General features: G+C 49.4%; 1 protein-coding gene across 4 annotated transcripts; it reads right to left on the bottom strand.

The window, feature by feature from the left end:
- Positions 1–1138: 1138 nt before the first annotated feature.
- On the bottom strand, positions 1139–24253 carry Cntrob (centrobin, centriole duplication and spindle assembly protein). Of its 4 annotated transcripts, none has more exons than XM_085829895.1 (19): positions 23073–24253; positions 22227–22311; positions 21731–21794; positions 21190–21346; positions 20239–20355; positions 19571–19687; positions 19221–19319; positions 18377–18613; positions 17903–18049; positions 13464–13597; positions 11814–11939; positions 11199–11361; positions 9692–9950; positions 6582–6736; positions 5195–5258; positions 4024–4194; positions 3782–3896; positions 1855–1927; positions 1139–1603 (listed from the first exon to the last, which is right to left on the bottom strand). In XM_085829895.1, the coding sequence occupies exons 1-19, from the start codon at positions 23352–23354 to the stop codon at positions 1484–1486; spliced, it is 2685 nt and encodes an 894-aa protein (XP_085686021.1). In that variant the 5' UTR covers positions 23355–24253; the 3' UTR covers positions 1139–1483. The 4 variants fall into 4 exon arrangements, with proteins under 4 accessions (XP_085686021.1, XP_085686020.1, XP_085686022.1 ...); XM_085829894.1 differs by having other exon boundaries at positions 21731–21812; positions 23082–24253; XM_085829896.1 differs by having other exon boundaries at positions 23082–24253.

The raw sequence follows: 24253 nt of genomic DNA, 5'->3' as shown, positions 1-24253 counted from the left end.
AGCTAACTGCCTTTTGTTTCTTCTTGTACATAATGCAGAAAGTCCTAAGCGGAGCTGAAGGGCAGAACCACAGGACTGGCTTGTCAGCTACTTCCACCCCTGTCCCCAGAGGAAGGCCAGGTGGCAGGGAGAAAACTTCCACTGTGTGCTGCTGTTAGCTGTGTGAAGCACAGCTACACCCGATTACACCGGATTCCATCCAACAGCTCAAAACCAAAGGGGCCTGGTCTCCTCAGAAGCCTGCTCAGCACCCTGTCTGCCCTTCCTTCCCATCACCCTGTCTGGGCCGCTCTGGAGCAGGAGGCTGTCTGCAGGTGTGAGGCTTCCCTTCAGGCTGCCTGAAACTCTCCATCCTCCCAGGTTAAGTGAGACTGGGCTTCCGACGCCTTAATACTGGGCCTAAACTAAGAAGCTTCGTCCTGATGGTTTTCGAGATGAGTCTCGTTCTGTAGTCCAGGCGGGTAGCCCAGGTTGACTTCAAACTTGTGTCACTCGTCTGCCTAAGCCACCTGAGTATTATGATTACAGGCACGAGACACCTCAAGCAGCTCTCAGTTCACAGCCCACAACACTGCTGTGTTCATTTTGATGAACATCGGGAGAGAAGGCTCAGACACAGCTGTTACTTTCCTCTTCCTTCCTTCTTTCCTTTTTTTTCTTTAACACAGGGTTTTACTGTATACTCTCAGCTATCCTGGAACTTGCTTTGTAGACCAGGCTGGCCTCCTCAGAGATCCACCTGCCTCTGCCTCCCTCATGCTGGGACTAAAGACATGCGCTATCATGCCTGGCTTATTTGCATGTTTTAAAGCTGTAAAGTTTATAGGTCAACTACACCTATTGGCTGGACAGAACTTGCCAACCTGAATGACCCAAAAGATTCATCTGCTCTTAGAAAGCAGGAATGCCAGGCGTGTTGGCACAAGCTTGTAGCCCAACATATATGCAGCAGGAGGGCTGTACAGAGGTAGCCTGGGCTACACAGAGAGGGACCTGGTCTCAAAAAGGAGGAAAAAAAATCACATAAAAATAATCTAAAAGTTTTAAAAGACAAAACTTTTCCCCAGCATAAAAAGCTTTTCTTAAACATTCTTAAACATTAAACATTTATACAATAATTTACTCTTTTATTAAAAGTTTGGGAGTTTTTTATTACTAAAGTAATACATACTTATTTCAGAAAATATACAAAATATAAATTATACAAAAAGAAAAGATTCACTCATAATTCTACTATGGGGCATCTAACCACTGCAAGCATCCCTGAGCCTAGGGCAACTCAGACATCTAGTCACACACCAGCCTCAAAGGCTCCATAGGCTTTCTCATAGAAAACAAATATATTCTAAAATACTAAAACAATTTTGGAAGGTTTCTTCACAAAGTAGCTTCCTACAAAATCTCCATTTTCCAGATTCCTCTGAGACAGACAGACTGCAGGGCACTAATTAAAATGAGTGGCAGAAGAGGAGAAGGGCGGGCCTCATCTCCAGATGCCGCCCCGACTCCTCATGCTAGGGCCGGGATGCCCACTTTTCTTCCGTGCAGGCTTTTCAGTCTTAGGGACTGAAGCAAGGCGTCGAGGGACAGCCTGGGAGGGGATCTGAGAATTAAGAGGAAAGAAGAAGAAGCCATCATCATATCCCCTCACTTTCCCTACCCCACAGAGGAAGGGCATGGTGTACGGAGAGGCCCCAACCAGTGAGCAAGCAGTGGGTGGAGATGAGGGGAGTGGGGTGTAGAGGTGGGGATGCTAGCAAGTTCGGACCTTGAGTGGTGGGGCTGGCCAGGGCAAGTGCAGACCCTGAGTAACAGGCTAGGTGTGGGGAGCCCTGCTCTCCCCTGCTCCCTCACCTCTTTCCGAGTGATCTCACCCAAACGGGAGTCTGTGTTTCTTCTGGGGACAAGCTCCCCTTGGCCATCAGTTCTGCCACACAAATCAAGGGTATGAATGAGAACAAGGTGGGGGCAGGGGAATAATCCCCCAATTCCCCACTTTCCTCTCTTAGGAAAGTGAGATGCCTTTAATCCCAGTTTGAAGCCAGCATGGTCTACACAGCAAGCTCTAGGACAGCCAGGGTTATACTTAGAAATCGTGTCTCAAAAAAACAAAAACAGAAAAGAAGGAAAGAAGGAAGGAAGGAAGGAGAGAAGGAAGTAGGAGGGAGGGAAGAAGGGCAGGAAGGAAGGAAGAGGGAAAAGGAAGGAAGGGAGGAAGGGAGAAAGGAAGGCAGACAGACAGACAGAGTGAGTCTGGGAGAGCCTTCTAGTACCACAAAAACAAAAGAGAAAGAGAACTGGGAGGTAGTGGAGCTGGAGCCCACGTGGAGGAGACTTTGTGGCAGCCACTGAGTTACTCTGGATTGGATCCAAGCTTCTTAAACTGTGGCATGACATCACAAAACAGAGATTTTAAAAAAGAAGAAAAAAAACACACAGAAAAGGTTTCTGAATATGGTACAATCAAAAATTAATAGAAAATCAAGCCCAAATGAGTCCAAGATGTTGCAATTCTAGATGGTGTTGCTCTGAGACTTCACTGCAGCCTTGGTTCTGAACACACAGCACACATTTTGTTTTGTTTTGTTTTGGTTTGGTTTTGGTTTTGGGAGGGAGGGGGTCTCGAGACAGGATTTCTCTGTATAGCCCTGGCTGTCCTGGAACTCTCTCTCTGTAGACCAGGCTGGCCTCAAACTCAGAAATCCACCTGCCTCTGCCTCTTAAGTGCTGGGATCAAGGGTGTGCGCCACCACTGCCCGGCCAGCACAGGTTTTACACCGTGCACACAGTGAGCACTGCGTATCCAGGTGCACATGGGTGTGGAGGCAGGGGACAGAGGCTTCCTCCAGAGCCACAGGAGCCTCTTCTGTCTTTTTGAGATAGGGTCCCACTGTGTAGATCAGGCTTGCCTAAACTCATAGAAATGTTTGTGTGTCTGCCTCCCAGGTGCTGGGGTTAAAGGCATCTCCTACTATATCTAGCTATTTTAGTTTGTAAAACGGTCTTTTATTGTCTTGGTCTCGACAATTGGGCCAAGCAGGCTCCAGGCCCACCAGCCCCAGGGGAGTACAAGTGTATGCTGCTAGGCTTGGCTTTTCAATATGAGCTCCGGGATCAAACTCAGCTCCTCGTGCCTGTACTGTAAGCATTTACCAGACGAGCTGTCTCTCCAACCCCGTCATTCCCCAGCATGTATCAAATCAGTGTTTCTATGGGTTGTAGTCAAATGTCTGATGTGAAAAATTGTTGAGTTGCTGACTTCATTTCATTAAGAAATAAAACAAACACAAACACAAACACAAAAACAAAAACAAAAACAAAACAATCACCTTAATCCTGAGCTTGGAAGGCAGAGGCAAGCGGCAGGGGCTGAGTGTGACGCCAGCCTTACAGTGAGTTCAGGCTAGCCAGGGCCACATAGTGAAACCTTGTCTCAAAAACACATAACAAATACATTTCCTTATGATTTACTATGAGTAAATGTTTGATTTGTTAAAACAAAAATGTTCTCAGGTAAATAAAAATTCTGGAATTCTGAGTTTTGAGCTTCTGGGTAGAAAGGAAAGAAAACTGAAGAACAGGCTCATGGGTCGGGTTTGAGAAAAATTAGTAGAAATGGAAACAAAGAGAGGGGGGAACTGTGACTCTACATTTCATCCCTCACCCCACCCTGGTCCCCTAAAAAGGACGAAAGACTGCACTCAGCGGATATACTGGGCCTCATCAACTCCTAATGCAAATTCCACGCTTGGAGCCCTTCCTCTCTCTCCCAGGCTCATACCCGCTGTGTTCCAGCCTCTTCAGGTACAGGAGCAGGTCCTCAGCAGGCAGGGCACCCCAACCCCGAGCCTGGTACAGGCGTAACAGCTCAGACACGTCCACCAGGTTGAGCCCATCTGTAATGAGCGACAAGTTGGCAGTGTTCCCGAGGCCTCCTCTCCCAGCCTGTGTTCATTTCCCTAAGAACCTAGGACAGCCTCAGGCAGTTCCTTCCCTTCCCCTGGCACACCCCGGCCTCCTTACCTTTCTCTGGGGAGCCAGTGCTGAGACCACTGCCTTGCAAATTGGTTGAGGGAAGCCCATGGACCCTGAAGAGACTTGACGCCATGGCTAAGGGAACTTTGGTTTTGTGGACAGGAGGTGGAAGTCGGGGCACTTGAGGGGCCTCCTCCCAAGACAAGACAGCCCGAGAGCCTGGCATTAGGACAGAGGTGCAACCATGAACACAGAGTAAGCAGAAACCCAAACAGGCTGTGCGAGCTCTGCTAAGAGGCCCTGGGCTCAATCCCTGGCTGGCACAAATGAACCTGGGCATCAGGATGCATGCCTGTACACACAATTCTTGAGGACAAAGGCAGGGTGATGAGAGTCCAAGGTCACCTCTGACTACGTGAGATCATGTCTCAGCAGCAAAGATGACAATCCTCTCCCCAGTCACATTTTTCTATGTACTATGAAGTAAAAGAAGAGGTAAGTATGACATGTCATGATCACAGTGACTGGTCATTTAAATGACAACTTTTTTTTTTTTTTTTTTTTTTTTTTTTTTTTTTTTTTGCTTTTTCAAAACAGGGTTTTTCTGTGTAGCCCTGGCCATCCTGGAACTCACTTTTTAGACCAAGCTGGCCTCGAACTCAGAAATCCACCTGCCTCTGCCTCCCAAATGCTGGGATTAAAGACATGCGCCACCACTGCCCAGCTAATTGAGAACTTTTAAATGTAGTTATTTAGGTGTTAATGATACACCTGAAAAGTACCAGAAGTAATTGTTTCTAACACTACCAGTTTTAATGATAAAAATAATTTAGAAATGGAATCCAAATTCAAGCCAGGCACTGTATGTCACTTCTATAAACCCAGTCTTAGGGCAGGCTAATTGCTCTGAGTTCAAGATCAACCCAATTTACTTAGCAAGTTTGAGGCCAGTCTGGACTACAGAAGGAGATCCTGTCACAGAAGACAGACAGCAACAGAAGAAATGGAACCCAAATTCAAATAAATACATATAATCTCTCCACAGAAAGCTACTGTGACCGTGTTTCTAATTCAGGTTTGTTTTATACGCTAAGACAGCCAAAGCCATTCGTAGATACTGGAGCAGAGGCAAGCCCTACCTCCAGCTCCTACTCCATCCTAGATCACCAATCCCTACCTCTCCTAGGCCATCCTGCCCTTCTTCAGAGTTGGGACTCACCAGCCTTAGGGGGCAACAGGTCGGCTGAGGGGTTTCCATTGCTCTGAGGCGCTGTCTCCAGCAGCTGGGGAAAGAAGACAGGAGGCTCCTCTAGAAAACTGGTAGAAAGAAACCTAGGCTCTGAGGGGAGCACAGATGTCTGAGGCTAGGGTCAGTGACCCAAGTTCCAAAGGACAATTACGGACTAAGAATGAGATCGAGTGATTGCTAAGACAAATAACTGGTCCTAAATAAGGCAAGGAAGTGGCTGAGGAGATGGCTCCAGGACACTGAGCAAGCATGGGGATCTGAGTTTAACCCCCAACATCTACATAAAAGCCTGGCATAGCTGTGAATGATGGTGCAGCCCTTAGTCCCAGCACTGGGGAGGATGGCAGATCCCTGTGAGTTTGAGGCCAGCCTAGTTTACATAGTGATTCACAGGCCAGCCAGGGTTACATAATGAGGCCTTCTCTTTAAAAAAACAAAAACAAAAATAAAAAGCCAGGCATGGCAGAGGGTGGAGCAGCCATTTCTAACCTCAGCACTTTGGAGGGAGGGAAGAGAGAGACAGGATAGTCCTGGGTACTTGCTGGCCGGCCACTCCAGCTAACTAGTAACCTCTAGGTTCAATCAGAGACACTGTCTCATAAAAGAGAGAGAGAGAGAGGGAGAGGGAGAGGGAGAGGGAGAGGGAGAGGGAGAGGGAGAGGGAGAGGGAGAGGGAGAGGGAGAGGGAGAGGGAGAGGGAGAGGGAGAGGGAGAGGGAGAGGGAGAGGGAGAGGGAGAGGGAGAGGGAGAGGGAGAGGGAGAGGGAGAGGGAGAGGGAGGGAGGGAGAGAGAGAGAGAGAGAGAGAGAGAGAGAGAGAGAGAGAGAGAAAGGCTGGCTGTGGTGGCACATGCCAGTAGGATTTGCTGAAGGAGGCTGAGACGTGAGGATCACGAGTTTGACGCCAGCTTGGGCTACACATCTGGGATTAAACCACCAACTAGAGTACACATGGAGGGACCATGACTCCAGCTGCACATATAGCAGAGGATGACCTTATCTGGCATCAGTGGGAGGGGAGCCCCTTGGTCCTATGGAGGTCCCCTGTAGAGGAATGCTAGGGTGCTGAGGCAGGAGGAGGTGGGTGGGTGTGGGGGGTGAGTACCCTCACAGAAACAGGGGGGACAAGGAAGGGGATCCGAGGTTTAACTGGGAAGGGGATAACATTTGAAATGTAAGTAAATAAAATAACCAATAAAAAAGAAATAAATAAAAAATGGCATTGAACCAAACAATTTAGCTATATAGAAGAAAACGGCTGACACTGGCTTCTGGCTCACACACTTCATGAGCACATGCACAGGCGCACACACACACACACACACACACAGAAGCAAGGAAGTCACTCAGGCATAGTACCTGCTGCAAAAAATTCTTGAGGCCTTCAAGCTGAGAAGCAGGTGGCAGCCTTGCTTTCAGGGGCCCATCACCATCAGATCCCGGGTCTTCCTCAGGAAACGGGCGTTCGGCTCTGTCATCAGCAGTGAAAGCCTCCAATGCAGAGAAGGGCCCAGCTGTAAAATGAGACAGGAGCTCCGGCATGCACGTGTGTTGTTCATGGAAGAGGCCTCTCAAGAAATGACCTACCACGTGCTCCCAAAGAAAAGATACCACTGAATGGGAGAGGGGGGCTGGAGAGACGGCTCAGTGGTCAAGAGCACCGGCTGCTCTTCCAGAGGACATGAGTTCAATTCCTAGCACCCAAATGGCAGCTCAAACTGCCTAGAATCCCAGTTCCAGGGCAGTCAATGCCCTCTTCTGACCTCCACAGGCATACATTTGGTCCATAAACATACATGCAGTCAAAACACCTGTACACATAAATTTAAAAAAGCAAACTTTTAAAACAAATAAATATAAGAGGGACACCACACCCAGGAAAGATGGTCCCAGAGTTGAAAAGCACTGGAGGGAAGGATAAAGGTTCCTTCTGGGGACTGGGGTGCAGCTCCCCTGAGAGTGCTTACCTAGCAAAGAGCAAGCATGAGGGTTGGTCCCAGCACCGTAGCACACTGGGTGTGGGAGTGGACTCTTGGAATCCCAGCATTTGAAAATCAGAGTTCAAGATCACAGTTGCTGAGGCAAACCCCACCTCCTTTGTTTGGGGAGCCTGTAAGATGGCTCAGCCAAAAAGGGCAGTTGGCTGCCAAGCCTGATAAGACTTGAGTTTGACTCCTGGGATCTACATTTATATAAAGAGTAAATCAACTCCCATAGCGCCACATAAATATTATGGTATGCATGTGCTTACACATACACAAATACAAAGCAAATAATGCAAAAACAAAATGAGTGTCTATGTGTGCGAGAGCACTAAGTGGCCAGAGAAGGATGCTAGTCTGCTTACTCCTTTGGGACAGAATCTTTCACTGAACCTGGAGCCAGGCCCACATGCCCCACTGAGCCCAGTCTCTCCAACTCTGGTGGTTTGAATGAAAACGGCCCCCATAGATCCATAGGGAGTGGCACTATTAGGAGGTGTGGCCATGTTGGATTAGTCTGGCTTTGTTGGAGGAAGTGTGTCACTAGGGGTTGGTTTTGAGATCTCAGATGTTCAAACCAGGCCCAGTGTCTCACTCTCTTCCTACCTCAAAGGTCAGGACTAGAAGTGGATTCACCCACTTCAACCAAGCAGAAAATCTCTCACAGGTATGCCCTCCATTTCTGGATTGCTGTTCATTCCAGATGTAGTCAGACTGATAACCAAGAACAGCTCTCACCACAGCTCTCACAGCTCTCAAAACTCTCACAGCTCTCACCACAGCTCTCACCACAGCTCTCACCACAGCTCTCACGGCTCTCACGGCTCTCACAGCTCTCACCACAGCTCTCACCATAGCTCTCACGGCTCTCACGGCTCTCACAGCTCTCACCACAGCTCTCACAGCTCTCACAGCTCTCACCACAGCTCTCACGGCTCTCACGGCTCTCACAGCTCTCACTACAGCTCTCACGGCTCTCACAGCTCTCACCACAGCTCTCACCACAGCTCTCACCACAGCTCTCACCACAGCTCTCACCACAGCTCTCACCACAGCTCTCACCACAGCTCTCACCACAGCTCTCACGGCTCTCACCACAGCTCTCACAGCTCTCACAGCTCTCACCACAGCTCTCACAGCTCTCACCACAGCTCTACAGCTCTCACGGCTCTCACCACAGCTCTCACAGCTCTCACAGGTCTCACAGCTCTCACCACAGCTCTCACCACAGCTCTCACCACAGCTCTCACAGCTCTCACCACAGCTCTCACCACAGCTCTCACCACAGCTCTCACCACAGCTCTCACAGGTCTCACAGCTCTCACCACAGCTCTACAGCTCTCACGGCTCTCACCACAGCTCTCACAGCTCTCACCACAGCTCTCACCACAGCTCTCACAGCTCTCACCACAGCTCTCCTCACAGCTCTCACCACAGCTCTCGCCACAGCTCTCACCACAGCTCTCACAGCTCTCATGGCTCTCCTCACAGCTCTTACCACAGCTCTCACCACAGCTCTCACCACAGCTCTCACAGGCCCCACAGCCCCACCGACCGAGGTCATCAGTGAGGGTCACACACTGGAGCTTTTACATGGGTGCTAAGGCCTGAGCTCAGCCCCGCTGCGTATACAGCAAGTGCTCCTTCTCCCTGAGCCTTCTCTGCAGCCAGGCCAACACTTCCCTCCTTCGGTGTACTAGGGACTGAACCCAGCACCTCATGTGGGAGAGGCAAGCATTCCACCACTGATACAGCTCCAGCCACAACCTTGAACTCTATCCTCCTGCTTCCACCTCGCACGTGCTGGGATCACAGGCATGAGCACCACCCCAGTTCTATCCCTTTTTTTGTCTTTTCCATAGGGGTTCATCCATCCATCCCAAGCTGGCCTCAATCTCACTGTGTAGGTGCCAGAGAGGGGTGGCGGCCAACACTCATATACAAAATCATAAAAATAATTTAAAAACCACCTCACTAGGTAGCTGAGCACGACCTTTAACTTCTGACCTGTTTGTCTGCACTCAGTGCGTGCTGTGTGTGACACCAGGTCCTTTCTGCAATGCTGGCGGTTCACACATCCTAAGCAGGCACTGCATTTAGAAGTAAGCTACAAACCTCTCTTCATTCTCAAGTGTCATGACTGGTCAGGTCCATACACAAGCCACAGTTATAAGGAGTGAGAAGCACAGTGTGGAGAGTGGGAGAGTGGTAGACTTGTGCAGAAAGAAGCCGGGGTGTAGGGTGAGGAGCATTCCTGCCCAGAGAGAAGTGCCACCACCGTTGTGACAGCACCCGTCCCCAGCTCCAGCTCCCAGCACATCCACGTACCCCATGCACCCGTCCCTATGCTCAGCCGGTTTCTGTTCCTTGCACTTCATGATTTGTAAGGCACCTGGGAACCAAACACCCACGTTCCTATCAGAGAGAACTTGGTAAGGAAGCCATTCATGGCTAAGGAGAATGCCAGTGACCTCTGGCCTTAGTCACCTGTGGGTGGAGTCACATCAGGCTTGGGTTCCAAGGGCTGAAAGGAGTTCTGGTTCTGGAAAGGGGGTCCCAGCAGGAGGCTCAGATCCGGGGAGGTGCTGCAGAGGACAGACGGAGCTCCAGGCACATCACCCTTCACTTCTCGGCTCTGCTGCAACACAGGTTTCAGAGCCACAGCCATGGGAGGCATGGCCCAGGTCCTCCTCTCCCCCTTCTCTGGCTCCAGAGGCCCGGGGCTGGAGGGCTCAGCAAGAGGAGCCTGGCCAGGAGAGAGAAAGAAAGCAAGCTCACAGCCTGGTGTGTTCAGAGAGACCAGTCTTAGTGCAGACACTTGACTACGGCTGTAAACTCCCTGAACACTGCAAAGGGAAGTGGGTGGCACCTGAACATCTCCACCAAGCTTTAACCTGATTATTTTTTCTTTCATGTTACAATTCTATTTCCACAAATTTTGTAGATAACTAAAATAATAGCATGTGTTTTAATATTTACTGCGACACTATAGATACAAAATACAGAAAACCATTTCTGTATCAAGGAATATGCACTTGGTCACATTCAAAGTTATACAGCAGTGGACAGAGGGTGGCATCTGGTGTGAGGAGCTCAGGGGAGGAGGAGAGAAGATGAAGATAGCAGCCTTGACTTCCTCTGGGGAAGGACCTGGAGACAGAGGCCTGGGCTCCCAGGATAGAGTAGAGGCTACTTTTTACTATAAAAAAGTAAAAAGTTTTTTGAAAAGTAAAAAGTAAAAAAGTTTACTTTTTGTTTTATTTTAACAGCTTAGATGTTTGTGCCACGTGCACAAAACTAATTCTAAAGCATTTTAGCCAATAATCATTATCATAAATTAAAAATAAGAGATATCAACATTAGAAAGACTGGATGTAAGGGTCCCTATTTTAATCTAGGGCAGGATTAACTTGATTGCGTGCGTGAGTGTGTGTGTGCGTGTATGGTGTGTGTGCATGTGTGTGTATGTGTGTGTATGGTGTGTGTGTGTGTGTATGGTGTGTGTGTATGTGTGTATGTGTGTATGGTGCGTGTGCGTGTGCACGCACGTGCCTGCTTTTGTTGTTGCTGCTGCTCCTTTTCATACATTCTTGTTTGTTTCGCTTTGCTTTTCCTTTGCGACAGGACCTCATGTAGCCCAGGCTTACCCTCAACTCACTCTAAAGCTGAGGGTAAGTTTGAGCCTTTGACTTTGGCCTCCTCCTCTCCACAAGCAGTTGTGCCCAGCTAGTTTCCCCCTGGGTTTTAGGGAATGCAGTCAGGTCTTCATGCTTGTAAAGCAAGCACTTTACTGACAGTCATCTGCCTGGCCTCAGCAACAACTTACTGCCCTAGTTTATTTAGTCATTATGTCACCAAACTAGTACCACATATTCATTCACATGCACTAGAACCACAAAACTATGCCCAGTGGAACAGGACACATTTGGAGAGCTATGGCCATGGAAAAAAGGGTTATTTGGGCAGGGCAGCTGCTCTCTGGGGCAATGGCTACCTGCGGGTTGGGAGGCAGAAGCGTGGTACTGAGCAGTTGGTTGGCCTCCTCCCAGTGGGCCTGCAGCATGGCTTGGAGCCGCTCCACCAGCTCTGCCCGCTGCTCTTCCAGTTGTTGGTTGCCGCTCTTCAGGTCACGCACTCGAGCTTGCTCCCTTGCCAGTCTGAGGAGAAGAAGAGAGGGGCCGGGGAGATGGCTCAATTGGTAACCTGTCTGCTGCAGAAGCCTGGGGGCCTGAGCTAGGATCCCCAGTAAGGGCAGTGTGAGGCGGAGCACATATGGAAGCCCAGTGCTGAGCAATCCCTAGAAGTCCCCAGAGCTCCATGGTGAGCCAGTCCAGTCAAACTGGCGAGCTCTAAGCTCAGCGCCTCAAAAAATAAGGTGGAGGAGACATAGGACATGGCCCTCTGGTCTACACAGCACCCACAGCAATGTATATATAGTCCCCCAATTCACACACATGAAAGAGGTGACTTAGAGATAAGCCAGGTGCAGTATCAGACCTGAAGTAATTCAGGATTTGGACACATCAGAGGAGGCCTGATCTTCTGAAAGGATTCCCTCTGCCATCCCCAGTCTGGGTGTTACCCAAGGCAAGAACTCCGAGGCCAGTACCTGAGCTCATAGTCCTGAGCCACCTGCTGCTGGCGTTCCTCCCGGTCAGCCATTTCTACCTTGAACTGAGCCAGCTGGGCGGCCAGTTCCTGTTGGTGCTGTCCACTCAGTTCCTGTAGCTGCTTCCTAGAAAGACCCAGGTGAGAAAGAGATTTAGAGTACAGACGGAAGCACCATCAGGAGGCGGGAGAGGTAGCTCAGGGGTTAAGTGTGTGCTGTGTACTGCTCCTGCACAGGACCTAAGTTCGGTTCCCAGCACCCGCACTGAGTGGAGTCCAGCTCCTTGTCTGGTCCCCACAGGCATCTGTACTTACATGCACACATCTAAACACAGATATATGTACATACATGTACGTACAAACAAAGCCATTTTTAAACCAAAAGACGTTATCAGTGAGAAAAAGACAGAATGTGTGTAGGGAAGGGAAGATGTGGGAAGCCAGTCCAACCCAAGACTTTTTCAGAGGCCTAATAAAAGGACAAAGGGACCATTAGTTCTGTGTCCCTGTCTAGGAGTGAGTTTGATAAGGCTGGCCTAGGGCAGGAGCGAGTGTCTCCTAAGCTGCAGTTTCTGGGGACCCTACTCTTCCCCTGCGCTATGGTTACCAGCTGTGCTGAGGGATCCTGTGCTCTCTTTGCCAGCACTGTCTGACTTAGCTCTCAGTTGACCTTGGCTATTGAGGTCCTGCTCCCTGCAAACAGCATGTATGATATTACACTTCTGAATAAACTTGCTTGGCTTAAGTCATCAGCTCATACAAGACCTGCTGGTCCCATTTCTTATCCCTGGTCCTCCCACTCAGCACCTCACCATTAGGGAGCCTCATTCCTGTGGGTTCGGGTCAGGAAGACAGACGGCTGCAACCCCGCAGCCCAGCCACAGCACAGCGACAGTGAGAACAAAGCTGAGGCCACAGGACGGACTCCCCAGAAGCAGAGACTGATGTGAGGGGTTACAGGAAAGCAACAGACCAGCTCATCGCTTTGGGTTGGTTTGGTTTGGTTGAGACAGAATCTTATTACATAGCCCAGGCTGATCTCAAACTTGCAATTCTCCTGCCTCAGCCACCCAAGCCAGGGCTATAGGAGTATAATCCACGTCCATTTGAAAAATGACACAATAGAAAGCACTTCCACCAGGCATGGTGTCACATGCCTTTAATCCCAGCACTCAGGAGGCAGAGACAAGACAGATTCTGTGAATCCAAAGCCAGTCTGGCCTACATAGTGAGACCCTGTCTTTAAAGAACCCCCCCCCCCCCCCCGCGCAAAATCAAACAAACAAAATAGAAGCACTTCCAGAAATCATGGTGAAGGAGGGTGAGAGAAAGCTGGGGTCAAAAGGAGAACACCCCTGGAGCAGCTGTGAACAACTCACTTCTGCATTGTTCCAAAAGGAGCTGGAACCAGCATTCATCTTTCCACCCCTCAGGGCAGCTGCCCCACGGGAGGGAAATCTCTAGGCTGTATGCCTGTCCATAAGCACTTTGTGGCAACCCTCCCGAGAGGGCCCGAGACCTTAACCGACAGGACTGGAAGTACGCCGCTGGGAGTCAGGCTGGGAGAGGCTAAGAGGCTCTGAGCACATGGACAGGAAGCTAATAACACTTGCTGCTGCCAGAGAAACACTATCTAGTAAGTTCCAAGTACCTGTGATGGTCCCTGAGGGAGGCGGCCTGCCGCAGGCTGTTCTCCTGAGCCTCTGCCAGCCGCTCAGTCACCCGCTGCTCCAGCTGTACAGCCAGCTCTGACTCCATCTGGATCCGCTGGCTCTCATATCTGGCCTGGGAGTAAAGGAAGGTGGAATGACTGTCAGCTCAATTATGTCTGAGATTAGTCTTCTAAGTGTGGGAAATGTAAACAAGATCAGTACCAACAACCCCTCATCTGCCTGAAGGACCAACGACAGGGACTCTGCCTTGGACAGTGACTCAGATTCCCTTCCTTTATTAAGCCATGCGACATATCAAATGAGCACACACAAGTGAAAATGGCTTTGGACAAAAGAAATAGATGTATTAACCCGGGGACGTGTCAGAGCACCCTGCGGTGCATCTGAGGAGAGAGTTGATTACTTCTCCTGAGACCAGGAGGATTCGAGCACCCGCTGGAGCGCCATCTCCGTTCTCCCCTTGTGCTCCCTCTCCTGCTTGCTGGAATCCGAGTGCCAACCCCATGGGGGCTGTCTCTCCACCTCTGCCTCTTGCGGGGGTCCCTGCAGCTCCTGACCCCAGGCCACACCTTTTTTCTAGGTGACTTTTCCTCTGCAGGACCTCTCTCTATTCTCGGTCTGAGTCTTAGCTGACTGCTCTGCCTGCAACTGCGCTTTAGCCCTGCCCTTCCCTCTCTTTCCTGCTATCTGCTGACATTTGGGCCAGATAATTCTAAAGTGTAGATAGTAAGCTTTTGCCTCTAGGCACGGCTTTCACTAGATTTCTTAATTCCCAATTCTTTCATTTTATTCTGATCTTTTTTCCAAGCTTTAAGCCCATATACCTAAGCTAAGTACGGTGGCCCCTGCCTGAATCCCAGCACTTGGTGGTGGAGGCAGTAGGATAAGGGCAGTCAGCTTCCACATAGTAAGACCTTGTCCAAAACATAAACAAATAGGGGGCTGAGCGGGAACTCAACAGTCAAGAGCACCGGCTGCTCTTCAGGAGGACCCGAGTTCAATTCCCAGTGCCCACCTGGCAGCTCACAACTTTCTACAACTCCAGTTCCAGGAGCCAACACTTTCACACCAATACACACGCAGGTAAAACACCAATGCATATAAAAATAAGAATAATTGTTTTTTTGTTTGTTTGTTTGTTTGTTTGTTTTGAGACAGGGTTTCTCTGTATAGCCCTGGCTGTCCTGGAACTCACTCTGTAGACCAGGCTGACCTCGAACTCAGAAATCCGCCTGCCTCTGCCTCCCGAGTGCTGGGATTAAAGGCGTGCGCCACCACGCCCAGCTTCTGTTACTTATTTTTAACGTGGTGGCGCACGCCTTTAATCCCAGCACTCGGGAGGCAGAGGCAGGTGGATTTCTGAGTTCGAGGCCAGCCTGGTCTACAGAGTGAGCTCCAGGACAGCCAAGGCTACACAGAGAAACCCTGTCTCGAAAAACCAAAAAAAAAAAAAATAAGTAACAGGGGCCAGCGAGATGGCTCAGCGGGTAAGAGCACTGACTGCTCTTCCAAAGGTCCTAAGTTCAAATCCCAGCAACCGCATGGTGGCTCACAACCACCCGTAATGAGATCTGACGCCCTCTTCTGGTGTGTCTACACACCAGACAGCTACAGTGTACTTACTTATAATAATAAATAAATCTGTGGGCCGAAGCAAGCATGGACTGAGCAAGTGGGTTGACCGGAGCAAGCAAAGATCCTAGAAATTCAGTTCCCAACAACCACATGAAGGCTCACAACCATCTGGACAACTACAGTGTGTTCACATACAGAAAATAAATACATCTTTAAAAATACAAAAACCCCATATACCCCAAAACTTCACAGCTGCTTTGTATAGACCCGGGACAGGGGCACACCCTCCAGATCCCTGCCTCAGTGGTGCCTTTCCCTGCTGAAACACTTGAGCTGAGAAACAGAGGCGTCATTCTTGGCTCGTCTTACTGCTTACTCCCTTCTGACTGGTCATTTCGTTCTCCTTCTTAGCTTGCTCTTAGTAACTCACGCATCGGCCCTTGGCAAACACTTCATACATAAAAACAGAGGCCCACAATGGTCAGGACTAAGTCCTCCTGAGTCAGGGCTCACTGTCACGTTTCCCCCAGGACTGACACATGGTTCTCTCCGAGCAGGCCTGCCATTTCTGGGAGCAGCAAACTACAACTCAATTTCTGCCTTCCCCAACTCCTGCTGTTTGTTATGAAGTCTGACCGGGACACAGCTATCCCCACGCACTTACAGACTCCCCATAGCTACTTCTGTGTTTTAACAGTAGAGTAGTTTCAACTGGAGAACACACCCTCCACAGAGTCAAAAATATTTACTCTCTGGTTCTCTGCAGAAAGCTTGCTAACCCCCTCTGTAGTAGATAAGCAGAAGCTAACTAATGTAAGTTTAAGATTCAATGTACTAGTTACACTGAAACTGCTGGGTTTTTAATGTGTATGGATTTTTGCCTGCAGGTAAAATGTGAATTTAGTTCTGGCGATTAGTTTCGTTCTGACGACTGTGGACCTCTATTTTCTGTGTGAAATGTTTCCTGAGGGCAATCGATGAGTTTCTGAGAGCAAGTTAAGAAGTAGAATTAAATGACCATGCTGGGGCCTGGTCCATGCAGGGACCAAAAAAGGGTGTCAGATCCCCGAGAACTGGAACTACAGATGGCTGTCAGCTGCCATGTGGATGCTGGAAACTGAACCTGGGTCCCTCGGAAAAACAGCCAGTGCTCTTAACCACCACGCCATCTTTCCAGCCCTAGAAAGGGTTTTGTTGTTGCTGCTGCTGTTGTTGTTGGTTGAACCCAGGGACTCACATATGCTGAGTGTGTCCTCTACCACTGATCCACAGCCTAGTCTACATTGTACTTTTGGACACCGGCTCTCACTAAGTTGTCTAGGCTATCCTTGACTTCACATTCACACTGAAACCTAGGCTGGGCTATAACTTGAGATCCTCCTGCCTCAGCCTTCCAAGTAGTTGGAATTATAGATTTGTGCCACCAGGCCTGGCTGAAACAAGTGTTTCAACCTAACTATATCTGACATTTAGGTACTATTTTGAGCCAGGTTATGAGCTGTTACAGGAACTTCCCAAGTAAATAAAATAAACATTGTCCTCCTGCATCCCCAACTCAGAGGTATTAGCAGAAGTTACTAAAGTAATAATAACTGGGCTGGTTAGATGGATTATCAGATAAAAATGTTTAGCACATGACCCTAACAATCTAAGTTCAATTCCTCATGTGGGAGGCGCGAGTTGTTCTCTGACCTCTACACACATGTCATGGCACGATTCACCCACACACATAAAATCATAACACATATACAATGGTAAATAGAGTATTTAAGAGATTAAATAATAACCAATACAAAGCGGAACATTACCAACTGGAGTCAGGTCAGGCAAAGGCTTTCAACCTCTCAGTCAGTGAGTACATGCAGGATGTGTGGCACTGTCTCTTTAAGAACAGTACACGGTATCTCAGACTTGAACCAGCTTAGTCTAAATGTAACAGTGAGTCAACCCACACTGTGGGAAACTGTCTTCAGGGAGGAAAAAGTGAAACTTTAAGACAGAATATTACCGCCTCTTTCCGCCATCTTGGCGCCTGTGGAGGCCTGCTGGGAACAGGACTTCTAACAGCAAGTATGTCTGGAAGGCTGTGGTGCAAGGCCATTTTTGCTTGCTACAAGTGAGGTCTTCGGAACCAAAGAGAGGCACAAGGCTCTTCTTAAAAGTGAAGGTGTGGGCTGGTGAGATGGCTCAGTGGGTAAGAGCACCCGACTGCTCTTCCGAAGGTCCAGAGTTCAAATCCCAGCAACCACATGGTGGCTCACAACCATCTGTAACGAGATCTGGCGCCCTCTTCTGGAGTGTCTGAAGACAGCTACAGTGTACTTATAATAAATAAATCTTAAAAAAAAAAAAAAAAAAAAATTAAAAAAAAAAAAAAAAAGTGAAGGTGTTTATGCCCGAGATGAAACGGAGTTCTACTTAGGCAAAAGATGTGCTTATGTGTATAAAGCAAAAAACAATACAGTGACTCCTGGAGGCAAACCAAACAAAACCAGAGTGATCTGGAGAAAAGTAACTCAGGCCCACGGAAACAGCGGTATGGTTCAGAAACAGCGGTATGGTTCGTGCCAAATTCCGAAGCAACCTTCCTGCAAAGGCCATTGGACACAGAATCCGTGTGATGCTGTACCCATCCCGGATTTAAACTAATGCAGAGTAAATAAATAAAAGTAGATTTGTAAAAAAAAAAAAAAAAAAGACAGAATATTACCAAATTAACCAATAATAAGTCTCAACTACCTGAGATGGGCACATCTTCCATGATTTCCAAGTCTCTGCATGTGCTCAAACCTGCTTTCTCAACGACAGAACACCCCACCCCCAAGGACCTTCTGGGGCTCACCTGGACCAAGCTCATCTCCAGCTGCAGTGCGTCTCTCTCTCTCCGGACTGTGTCCAGATCCCCTTCCAGCCGCCGCACCTCAGTCTGGAGCAGTGCAAACTGCTGCTGGGTCTCCCAAGCTGCCTGGGCCTCCCTCTGGCTGTTCCCCTACAAAGGAAAATCCCGCATTGATGCATGCCCCGTCTCCTAAGTCCTGGCTACTGATCCAAGTCACACTCCATCTTCCCTCTTCCTACTCATGCTGCTTCTCCATCTCTGCTTAATGTCATCTTTGGCCTTTCATGTACCTGTTGCCCCCGCCACCCTTCCCCCCCCCCCACCTTCACACTGGTCCTCAACCTTGCCTTCCATGTATAACTCTTCACTCTACATCCTAGCTCCCTATAGACCTCCATATCCTGGCATCTCACCTTATTCTGCCGTCATTTTTCCCAACATGTTTCCATTCCCAGCTCTCCCCTTTGCCTCTTCTACCTTCTCTCTTTCCAGCTGAGCCTGGCCTTCCTCCTGCAGTGCCTGAAGGCGTTCCTTCAGCTGGTGTTCCTGCTTGATCCAGGTCTGCCTTTCCTCTTGTAGAGCAACTTGAAGGGCCTCCAGCTTCCGGTGCTCACTGAGCTGCCCAGCCCTAGCCTCATCCCGCTCTTCCTGGAGGGTCCGGCACTGCTGCTGCTCCACCTCCAACCTCAGAGTCAGGGCTTGCCTCTCTTCTTCCTAAAGCCCCAGGAGAAAGTCAGCTTTCAGTACGCACTCAAGAAAGCAGCAACCTGGCAGACCACCCGGACACAATGCAGTGCAGAGAGTTACGATCACCGAATCTACCCGCAGGCTGGCCTCAGACTCACAGAGATCCACCTGCCTCTGCCTACTTCAAGAGTGCTGAGATTTAAGGCCTGAGACACCACACCTAGTACCTCAGGTGGGTTTTAATTTTTTTCTAAGATTTATTTATTTATTTTATGTATGTGAGTACACTGTAGCTATCTTCAGACACCAGAAGAGGGCAGGGGATCCCATTATAGATGGTTGTGAGCCACCGTGTAGTTGCTGGGGACTGAACTCAGGACCTCTGGAAAAGCAGTAGTCAGTGCTCTTAACTGTTGAGCCATTTCTCCAGCCAGGTTTAATGTTTTAAAAAGAATATAATTTGTAGTCTCTCCAATTTGCCTGGGAGTAGGGCTGTTTTCAGAGATTAGCAAAACTGTTCTGAGGGTGCATCTGGGCAGCAGGGCCCTATACCCTCACATTATAAAGTCATCTAGGCCATCGCAGCCCACGGTCTCTAGCAGTGACCACCACCTCCCACAGCGGGCCCTCTCACCAGGGCCTCTTTCTCCCTCTGCTGTAGTCTGGTACCCTCCTGCTCCCGACTCAGGGCTTCCATGGCCTCAGAAAGGCTTTGTTCCAGGCGGGTCACTGTCTTTCAGAAGAGAAAAACACACAACAGTGAGAATGAGGAAAACACCTCTTCTTCAGAAATAATTAGCAATGTACACGTGAAATCAGTGTTTACCAAATGACCTGGGGCACCAAAGACAAGACGCAGCAATGGTAGAGGAAAGGGCGCAAGGACAGCAATCAAAAAGCCGCAGGCCAGGCTTTTGGGAACCCTAATACCAAAGCTACTTCTTCCTATCTAGACTCTAATGCCGCCTGATCCAGGCCACCCACCTCCTGCTGCTGGCTTCTGGTGAGTTCTGCTGCCTGGCGCTCCTCTTGAAGTCCCCGCAGCACCTCTGTCCGCTCAGCCTCATGGCGATTCCAGCCCTCCACCACTCGAGCCAGAGTCTCAAGGAAGGCAAATAAGATGAAATTTCAAAATCAGTGGTTTTGCCCTCTTTTCCACAAGTCATGAGTCACCTCCCTCTCCCAGGTCAGAAACCCTAATATCTTGCCCTGCTGTTAGCATGCACACACACACTGGTTAAACAGGGTATGATGCTGTTAGCATGCACACACACTGGTTAAACAGGGTATGATGCTGTTAGCATGCACACACACTGGTTAAACAGGGTATGATGCTGTTAGCATGCACACACACTGGTTAAACAGGGTATGATGCTGTTAGCATGCACACACACTGGTTAAACAGGGTATGATGCTGTTAGCATGCACACACACTGGTTAAACAGGGTATGATGCTGTTAGCATGCACACACACTGGTTAAACAGGGTATAATGGTTCATTCCTGTAGTCCCAGCACTCGGGAGGCTGAGGCAGGATGGCTACTAATAGCTCAAAGGAAGATGATGAGACCCTGCCACCCCCTAGCCCCCAGGTGACACTGCAACAGTGCCCTCCACAGAGAGAGCTGTCCACCAGTGATTGCTACTGTCACCTTGTCAAGTTGTTCAATCATGAGATCTTTCTTGTGGTCAGCAGCCACAGCCACAGCTAGCTGTTGTTGCAACTCAAGCACGCGAGTCTGTAGGCTCTGAATGTGGCGCTCGCAATGCTGGAAAGAAACACGAGGCATGTGGGTGCTGCTCATCCTGAGTCTGACCACAGCACTGACATTTCAGCATCCTTAGGGAGAAATGGGTGGAGACAAAAAGCCCAGGTCCCCAAAACAGAACTGGTTTGAAAAGAAAGAATCATGAGTTCTGGAGCAGGAGCCTTGAGACCCGGGGCCTCTAACCCCTTTCTCCTCCTAGGTCAGAAGGTGCTGTTAGCTTGCAGGCGCTTCTCTTCCCTGGATTTCTGATCAACTGTTTTCTTCACTGTAAAGTGTGCAACGTTACTCCTGCTCTAAGGGGTGCACTGCACACAAGTGGAGAACCTTTCATTCATGGCCCAGAAGTTTAAAATAACGGGGAGAGTTCTAAAGCTGACAACCAGCGATCTGCCTTTTCTTTATTCTTCGTCATCTCTCTGCCCTCAGATAAGGGTCTTATGAAGGAAAAAAAAATCATATCACTAAGAGCTCTAAAGCTCTGTGCAAGCCAACAAAGCTCTTATCCATTCAAAATGACACCATGGAAGGGGTTTTCTGTGCTAGGTGACAGCCAGCATTGAAAAGGACACAGCACTGGCTTTGGAGGAGCTTAGGTTGTAGAGGGAAGAACAGACAGATGTTATCAGTGACAAGTTGTATGAGGGGAGTCGGGGATCTGAGAGCTCTAAGCAGGAGTGTGTGGGGGGACAGGCCAGTCCCTGAGGGCCTCTCTGAAGACGCCCTAGAGCACAGTGCTACTCCCAGTCCTCAGGCTTATCCATCAGACTTGCTTCTCTACCCAAGGCTCCTCGTTTCTAACCTTGCCACCTTCAGAAGCAAGCCTCTGCCTCTCACCTTTCTTCGTGTAAGCTCTGCATCCAGTGCATCCCTCAGCCCCTGGAAATCTGGGGGGTTGGTGGGGGGGCCGGGCCGAAGGCTGGTGTAGCGGGGAAACAACTCCTCCAGTGCCGGGGCGGAGCTGGATGGAGACAGGTCCTGCAGAGGCCGGGTGCTGAGCAAGGCAGAGGGAGAATGTCAAGACTGGGCAAACCTTTGAGATACACTGATCCTGTGGTATTTTATACAGCAGAGAACCAAAAAGTGGAGCCACCAACAGGACAGAGGATCCTCTGTGAGGTCCCTTCCTCCAATCACTCCCCTACAATGAGGCCTAATAACAGCAGATACAAGCTTACTCTTCTAGGGAAATATGGGCTGAGGACAGAGCGAGCCAACTACTAGACAGCTACTGCCAGGTTCCAGAAGGAAGAGAGAAAGAAGAAAAGCTGAAAGCCAGCGACAGGAGTCTAGATCCCTAGCAAGTGCACAGGAGCGGATGGGAAGTAGGGAGTGGGAGGAAAGCAAGTGGGGCCAGAACCACCCCAGGAGCACTCACTTGAGCAAGGTAGCTGTGCTATCACTGTCAAAGGAGTCCTCTTCCCGTCTCTCTGAACCAGTTCCTAGAATGAGGGGATCCCCTGTTTGTAGCCCAAGAGACCCCAAAGTAAGAACCAAGTAGGAACAGCGGCCATTTAAAAAAAAAAAAAAAAAGGCCCTTCTAGTTCAGCTCTCCACTCCCCAAATCTTTTCCCAGAGAATGGGGGCTTTTTCTTCTGGTCTCTTTTTTTTTTTTTAGATTTACTTATTTATTTATTTATTTTATGTGAGTACAATGTAGCTGTCTTCAGACACACAAGAAGAGGGCACTGGATCTCATTATAGATGGTTGTGAGCTACCATGTGGTTGCTGGGAATTGAACTCAGGACCTCTGGAAGAGCAGTAAGTGCTCTTAACCGCTGAGCCATCTCTCCAGCCCTCTTCTACTGCTTACCTTCTCCCACCCCTACACCTCAGCTTTCCTCTAGAGCGCTACAGAGCTGAGCTGACTTACGATAGGCAGTATCACGGGAGGTATGGAGCATGGTCTGAAGCTGACCCCGAACACTTTCCATCTCAAAGATGTGCTTAGACCCATCCTAGGGGGGAGAGAAAAAAGAAAGCCCACAGAAGTGACATTTTAACCAGTGTCACCAGCATTCTATGCACTACCAGGATAGAATTTTCAAATGGGCCTTAGAACACTAAGGGAGGCACTCAAACCCGGCTTAACCTTGAACCCCAAACCCCAAATGTTTACAGAGGCCAGAAGGGGAGTAAGTGAATGAAGCAGCAGGTTTAAAACAAGGCTGGAGGGGACTGCTGTCAACTGAGGAGCAGATGTCCTGTCTGAAGCCTGGTGCAGCTGTGCCTACCGGATCCCACACTCTGGACTCTAGCCAGTTCGCACAGCAGGTATCCTTTCCATTGGTACAACTATCTTCCTACACATGCATGTGCAATGACTTGTATACCACAGCCTGAACCACAAAATCACAAGAATTTCGAGCTGACAGGATCTCCACGTGTGCTGCAACTGTCCTTAAGTCTCCAGTTCTCACTTGGGTCCAAGAAACCTACCCCCCACTTCTAGGACACCAAGCTACTCTACAGGGGCAGGTGTCTGTCCAAACAAAAACATGCAAAAACAAAGCAAAACCCTAGGAACGGTCATAACTTCGCAAATTATAGGTTCATGCCATTCCCTCAAAAGCATCTTCTGTGAGAAGAAAGCATGAAAACCCTATGTACTTGGAGGAGATCGTTTAAATCTAATTAACAGACTCAAGCCACAGCAAAACTAACCTGAAAGCCCAGGAACCTAATACTTTCTAACACCCGAGAGATCTCCAAGACGCACCTCTCTCACCTTTTTCTTCAAGTTGTTTTCCAATCCAACGGACAAGCTGCGACTCAGTTCTTGAGCCAAGCTGTCTAAGCCCTCATTAGGAGGTGAGGAGGTGGGAGCTAGATACAGCTGGGCCCGGGCCGTGGCCTCAGCTTGGCGGCTGAGATGCAAAGAAGTATACAGTTGGGAGGTCACCTCCGAGGACACCTGGTTCAACCCAGGAGGCTCTGACGTATCGCTCAGGAGGTCCTGCGGTCGGAGAGGAGAACTGGGACTGGGGGCTGCTGTCGCCATGTGCAGTGAAGAGACAACTGGACTCAGCAGGGGACTGGGAACTCCTGCCTCAGTTCTGAGAGGGGTCCAAACTTGTGAATAAGCTCACAAAGAAGAAAGATTTGGAAGGGAGGAAGACACTTTGGGTCCTCAACAAAGGAGCTTTCTGGTTAGAGGAGTGTCCACTGACTCCAGCGACCATGGAGAGGGCAAATACATTCTTTCTCCCAACTCCTGGGAACGGTTAAAAGCAGATGTGCAAGGCAGAAAGTCAGAAGACCTGCATGCAGGGAGACTGAACCGCTGCAGTTCCTTCCTCCTAACTAGGGTCTTGGAAATTGCAAATCAGTTTCGGCACGGGTTAACCATGGTTAGCTTTTCTTTACCACACTCAAAATGCAAACTGAAACAGACCTCAAACCAAAGCTGGCCCAATGTATGTCCCTCAATTGGTTTTAGTGAAGAAAGAGGCAAGACTTCAATGCCACAACACCCCCATTTTGCCTCTACTTCACCTGTCCCACCCAGAGTCGACTTCCTTGGATTTCCCCTCTAATCCTTCCTGATTAAAAAAAAAAAAGCCACAGCAGAGGTCCATAGAATTCCTCCCTATCCCACACTAAGAAAGCTCAATAAAAGGGGCGCGCGCGCAGACACACACCGGGCAACCAGCCGCCTGGGATTCTCTACCGCAACCACCTGGCTCCGACTACTCTGAGCATGTCGGCCCTGGTTTGCCAAGATGAGGAGGACTGTCCCCAAGCCCCATACCCTCCACAGAGAAAGACCAAAGGCCACCCTCCCTAGCGCGACACTAGCTTGCAAAACCGTTGGCAGCCTCCCGCCCACCGCCTGCAATCCCGCCTCCAACCGAATTACGTCACCCGCCCGCGAGACCAAGCTCCCCGCACATCACTGGG

Source organism: Mus caroli, unplaced genomic scaffold (assembly GCF_978045245.1).
Source record: "Mus caroli unplaced genomic scaffold, Mus_caroli_1 scaffold_13, whole genome shotgun sequence".
Classification (NCBI taxonomy): domain Eukaryota; kingdom Metazoa; phylum Chordata; class Mammalia; order Rodentia; family Muridae; genus Mus; species Mus caroli.
This window is presented reverse-complemented; position numbering and strand designations above follow the sequence as displayed.

Coding starts and splice junctions, on each gene's coding strand:
- Cntrob (XM_085829894.1), bottom strand. CDS start 23,354: ATGGCGACAGCAGCCCCCAGTCCCAGTTCTCCTCTCCGACCGCAGGAC. Junction 22,312..23,081: donor AAAACAACTTGAAGAAAAAG/GTGAGAGAGGTG, acceptor TCTCCCCCCTAG/GATGGGTCTAAGCACATCTT. Junction 5,259..6,581: donor TCAAGAATTTTTTGCAGCAG/GTACTATGCCTG, acceptor TTCTTTCCCCAG/CTGCTGGAGACAGCGCCTCA.